This window comes from Lissotriton helveticus, chromosome 9 (assembly GCF_964261635.1).
Source record: "Lissotriton helveticus chromosome 9, aLisHel1.1, whole genome shotgun sequence".
In the NCBI taxonomy this organism is placed as follows: domain Eukaryota; kingdom Metazoa; phylum Chordata; class Amphibia; order Caudata; family Salamandridae; genus Lissotriton; species Lissotriton helveticus.
The window spans coordinates 1,273,067,766-1,273,073,765 of NC_136070.1; the positions used below are offsets into that span (position 1 = coordinate 1,273,067,766).

The 6,000-nt window shown below is 59.6% G+C and overlaps 1 protein-coding gene across 2 annotated transcripts in view; it reads right to left on the reverse strand.

Annotated features, from left to right (window-relative positions):
* Positions 1 to 5,469, reverse strand: part of IL17RE (interleukin 17 receptor E) — a 156,737-nt gene extending 151,268 nt beyond the window's left edge. Inside the window, exon 1 of one of the 2 annotated variants that reach the window (XM_078661842.1) lies at positions 4,744 to 5,469. In XM_078661842.1, the coding sequence (XP_078517968.1) occupies positions 4,744 to 4,861 (118 nt within the window). In that variant the 5' untranslated portion in view covers positions 4,862 to 5,469. The remainder of the gene's footprint in view (positions 1 to 4,743) is intronic. The other variant, XM_078661841.1, reaches the window with a different exon arrangement.
* Positions 5,470 to 6,000: the final 531 nt, after the last annotated feature.

Consider the following 6,000-nt stretch of genomic DNA (forward strand, 5'->3'; position numbering starts at 1 on the left):
ACTCTCGGTGCAGTGACACACACCTGCTCTCCAGGGCACAGACTCTCAGTGCAGTGACACACACCCACTCTCCAGGACACACACACTCGCGGTGCAGTGACACAGACCCACTCACCAGGACACACACTCTCGGCGCAGTGACACAGACCCACTCACCAGGACACACACACACTCTCGGTGCAGTGACACACACCTGCTCTCCAGGGCACACACTCTCAGTGCAGTGACACACACCCACTCACCAGGACACACACTCTCAGTGCAGTGACACAGACCCACTCACCAGGACACACTCTTGGTGCAGTGACACACACCCGCTCACCAGGACGCACACACTCTCGGTGCAGTGACCCCCGCCCACTCACCAGGACACACACACTCTGGGTGCAGTGACACACACCCGCTCACCAGGAGACACACACTCTCGGTGCAGTGACACCCACCGACTCACCAGGACACACACACTCTTGGTGCAGTGACACACACCTGCTCTCCAGGGCACACACTCTCAGTGCAGTGACACACACCCACTCTTCAGGACACACACACTCGCGGTGCAGTGAACCAGACCCACTCACCAGGACACACACTCTCAGTGCAGTGACACACACCCACTCACCAGGACACACACTTTCAGTGCAGTGACACAGACCCACTCTCGAGGACACACACTCTCGGTGCAGTGACACACACCCGCTCACCAGGACACACACTCTCAGTGCAGTGACACACACCCACTCACCAGGACACACACTCTCGGTGCAGTGACACACACCCACTCACCAGGACACACACTCTCAGTGCAGTGACACACACCCACTCACCAGGACACACACACTCAGTGCAGTGACACACACCCACTCACCAGGACACACACTCTCAGTGCAGTGACACAGACCCACTCTCCAGGACACACACTCTCGGTGCAGTGACACACACCCGCTCACCAGGACACACACTCTCAGTGCAGTGACACACACCCACTCACCAGGACACACACTCTCGGTGCAGTGACACACACCCACTCACCAGGACACACACTCTCAGTGCAGTGACACAGACCCACTCTCCAGGACACACACACTCTCGGTGCAGTGACACACACCCGCTCACCAGGACACACACACTCGGTGCAGTGACACAGACCCACTCACCAGGACACACACACTCTCGGTGCAGTGACACACACCCACTCACCAGGACACACACACACTCGGTGCAGTGACACACACCCACTCACCAGGACACACACACTCTAGGTGCAGTGACACACACCCGCTCACCAGGACACACACACTCGGTGCAGTGACACAGACCCACTCACCAGGACACACACACTCTCGGTTCAGTGACACACACCCACTCACCAGGACACACACACTCTCGGTGCAGTGACACACACCCACTCACCAGGACACACACTCTCGGTGCAGTGACACACACCCACTCACCAGGACACACACTCTCGGTGCAGTGACACACACCCACTCACCAGGAAACACACACTCTCGGTGCAGTGACTCACACCCGCTCACCAGGACACACACACTCGGTGCAGTGACACAGACCCACTCACCAGGACACACACACTCTCGGTGCAGTGACACACACCCGCTCACCAGGACGGACACACACTCAGTGCAGTGACACACACCCACTCACCAGGACACACACTCTCAGTGCAGTGACACACACCCACTCACCAGGACACACACACTCTCGGTGCAGTGACACACACCCGCTCACCAGGACGGACACACACTCAGTGCAGTGACACACACCCACTCACCAGGACACACACTCTCAGTGCAGTGACACACACCCACTCACCAGGACACACTCTCGGTGCAGTGACACAGACCCACTCACCAGGACACACACACTCTCGGTGCAGTGACACACACCCGCTCACCAGGAGACACACACTCTCGGTGCAGTGACACACACCCACTCACCAGGACACACTCTCGGTGCAGTGACACACACCCACTCACCAGGACACACACACTCTCGGTGCAGTGACACAGACCCACTCTCCAGGACACACACTCTCGGTGCAGTGACACACACCCACTCACCAGGACACACACACTCTCGGTGCAGTGACCCCCGCCCACTCACCAGGACACACACACTCTGGGTGCAGTGACACGCACCCACTCACCAGGACACACACACTCTCGGTGCAGTGACACACACCCACTCACCAGGACACACTCTCGGTGCAGTGACACACACCCGCTCACCAGGACACACACACTCTCGGTGCAGTGACACAGACCCACTCTCCAGGACACACACTCTCGGTGCAGTGACACACACCCACTCACCAGGACACACACACTCTCGGTGCAGTGACCCCCGCCCACTCACCAGGACACACACACTCTGGGTGCAGTGACACACACCCGCTCACCAGGAGACACACACTCTCGGTGCAGTGACACACACCCACTCACCAGGACACACTCTCGGTGCAGTGACACACACCCGCTCACCAGGACACACACACTCTCGGTGCAGTGACACAGACCCACTCTCCAGGACACACACTCTCGGTGCAGTGACACACACCCACTCACCAGGACACACACACTCTCGGTGCAGTGACCCCCGCCCACTCACCAGGACACACACACTCTGGGTGCAGTGACACACACCCGCTCACCAGGAGACACACACTCTCGGTGCAGTGACACACACCCACTCACCAGGACACACTCTCGGTGCAGTGACACACACCCGCTCACCAGGACACACACACTCTCGGTGCAGTGACACAGACCCACTCTCCAGGACACACACTCTCGGTGCAGTGACACAGACCCACTCACCAGGACACACACACTCAGTGCAGTGACACACACCCACTCACCAGGACACACACTCTCAGTGCAGTGACACACACCCACTCACCAGGACACACTCTCGGTGCAGTGACACAGACCCACTCACCAGGACACACACACTCTCGGTGCAGTGACACACACCCGCTCACCAGGAGACACACACTCTCGGTGCAGTGACACACACCCACTCACCAGGACACACTCTCGGTGCAGTGACACACACCCACTCACCAGGACACACACACTCTCGGTGCAGTGACACAGACCCACTCTCCAGGACACACACTCTCGGTGCAGTGACACACACCCACTCACCAGGACACACACACTCTCGGTGCAGTGACCCCCGCCCACTCACCAGGACACACACACTCTGGGTGCAGTGACACGCACCCACTCACCAGGACACACACACTCTCGGTGCAGTGACACACACCCACTCACCAGGACACACTCTCGGTGCAGTGACACACACCCGCTCACCAGGACACACACACTCTCGGTGCAGTGACACACACCCACTCACCAGGACACACACTCTCAGTGCAGTGACACAGACCCACTCACCAGGACACACTCTCAGTGCAGTGACACACACCCACTCACCAGGACACACACACTCTCGGTGCAGTGACCCCCGCCCACTCACCAGGACACACACACTCTAGGTGCAGTGACTCACACCCGCTCACCAGGACACACACACTCGGTGCAGTGACACAGACCCACTCACCAGGAGACACACACTCTCGGTGCAGTGACACACACCCGCTCACCAGGACGGACACACACTCAGTGCAGTGACACACACCCACTCACCAGGACACACACTCTCAGTGCAGTGACACACACCCACTCACCAGGACACACTCTCGGTGCAGTGACACAGACCCACTCACCAGGACACACACACTCTCGGTGCAGTGACACACACCCGCTCACCAGGACACACACACACTCAGTGCAGTGACACACCCACTCACCAGGACACACACACTCTCGGTGCAGTGACACACACCCACTCACCAGGACACACTCTCGGTGCAGTGACACACACCCGCTCACCAGGACACACACACTCTCGGTGCAGTGACACAGACCCACTCTCCAGGACACACACTCTCGGTGCAGTGACACACACCCACTCACCAGGACACACACACTCTCGGTGCAGTGACCCCCGCCCACTCACCAGGACACACACACTCTGGGTGCAGTGACACACACCCGCTCACCAGGAGACACACACTCTCGGTGCAGTGACACACACCCACTCACCAGGACACACTCTCGGTGCAGTGACACACACCCGCTCACCAGGACACACACACTCTCGGTGCAGTGACACAGACCCACTCTCCAGGACACACACTCTCGGTGCAGTGACACACACCCACTCACCAGGACACACACACTCTCGGTGCAGTGACCCCCGCCCACTCACCAGGACACACACACTCTGGGTGCAGTGACACACACCCGCTCACCAGGAGACACACACTCTCGGTGCAGTGACACACACCCACTCACCAGGACACACTCTCGGTGCAGTGACACACACCCGCTCACCAGGACACACACACTCTCGGTGCAGTGACACAGACCCACTCTCCAGGACACACACTCTCGGTGCAGTGACACACACCCACTCACCAGGACACACACACTCTCGGTGCAGTGACCCCCGCCCACTCACCAGGACACACACACTCTCGGTGCAGTGACACACACCCACTCACCAGGACACACACTCTCATTGCAGTGACGTACACCCACCCACCAGGGCACACACACACGCTCTCGGTGCAGTGACACACACCCACTCACCAGGACACACACTCTCAGTGCAGTGACACACACCTGCTCTCCAGGACACACACGCTGGTAAAAGTGCAAAGGGTTCTTACGAAGTTGGCCGTCAGTCGGGGGGCGTCGGTGATGTACTCCACGGCGTGGGCACCTCCGAGGCTGAAACAGAGCAGGGTCAGGAGGGCGCCGAGGGCTCGCCCCATGGGCAGGGTCAGAGGTCAGCCCCCCTGGAGCATGGCTGGAGCCGGGCATCCGCTCCAGGGGCTGCGCACAGCCTCACCTGTCAGGGGCAAGAGGGGGCATCGGGGAGCCCAGGGCGTCCAGGGGGGGCGGAGAGGGCTTCCGCTCCCAGGGCTGGCACCGGTGGGCACAGGGCGGGTGCTGCTGCTGGCACCGGTGGGCACAGGGCGGGTGCTGCTGCGGGCACCGGTGGGCACTCGGCGGGTGCAGCGGGCACCGGTGGGCACAGGGCGGGTGCAGCGGGCACCGGTGGGCACAGGGCGGGTGCTGCTGCTGGCACCGGTGGGCACACGGCGGGTGCTGCGGGCACCGGTGGGCACAGGGCGGGTGCTGCGGGCACCGGTGGGCAGGGGGTCCCCTCCTCGGGTTAGCTCATGTGGTTTCTGTGGCTCCTGCTTGGGACGGCGCTGGCTGCGGCTCGTGTCCCTCCCTCCGCTCTCACCTGCTGGCAGCAGGGCACCGTCCGTGGGTCCCTCCCTCCCGGACAGACTCCTCCCTCGCCAGCCGACAGTCAGCCTCGGACTGCGGCGTCCCAGACACCCCGGCCCGCCTCGGAGCGGAGCTCACATGTGGCTGACGTGCACACGAGGCGCCCCCCAGAGGACGCCGGGGCCACTGCAGCCCGCCAGGAGTGACGGGGAGTGACTGCAAGGGGAGCAGAGAGATGGAGACATGAGAGAGATAAGGGGGGGGGGGGGGGGGGGGTGCATCTTACGTACTAAATAAAACGAAGACTGCTGCAGTGAACACTCAAACGCACTTACTGGATAAAAAATGTATTTTGTGATAATTCAGTGCACTTTCGAGATGCAAAATAGTCCCTCGGGCAGTGCAATGCACGCTCTCTATAGAAGGTGGAATGACACACCAACAGTGAATAGCAGGAGATGAGAGAATAAAAGTAAACCCCTGTGGGACGGAACCCAAGCCCACTCTACGTATAGTTTAAAGATTTGGTAACAAAAGCTGCATTATCAAGCCAGACCAAGAAATGAAAGGTAAATAAAGATGGAAGAAAACCAAAAGGAAGAAGAAAAAGAAAAAAGAAGAGACGAAAAAAAAAGAAAAAGGAAAGGAAGAGAAATAGAAAAGCAGGATTCGA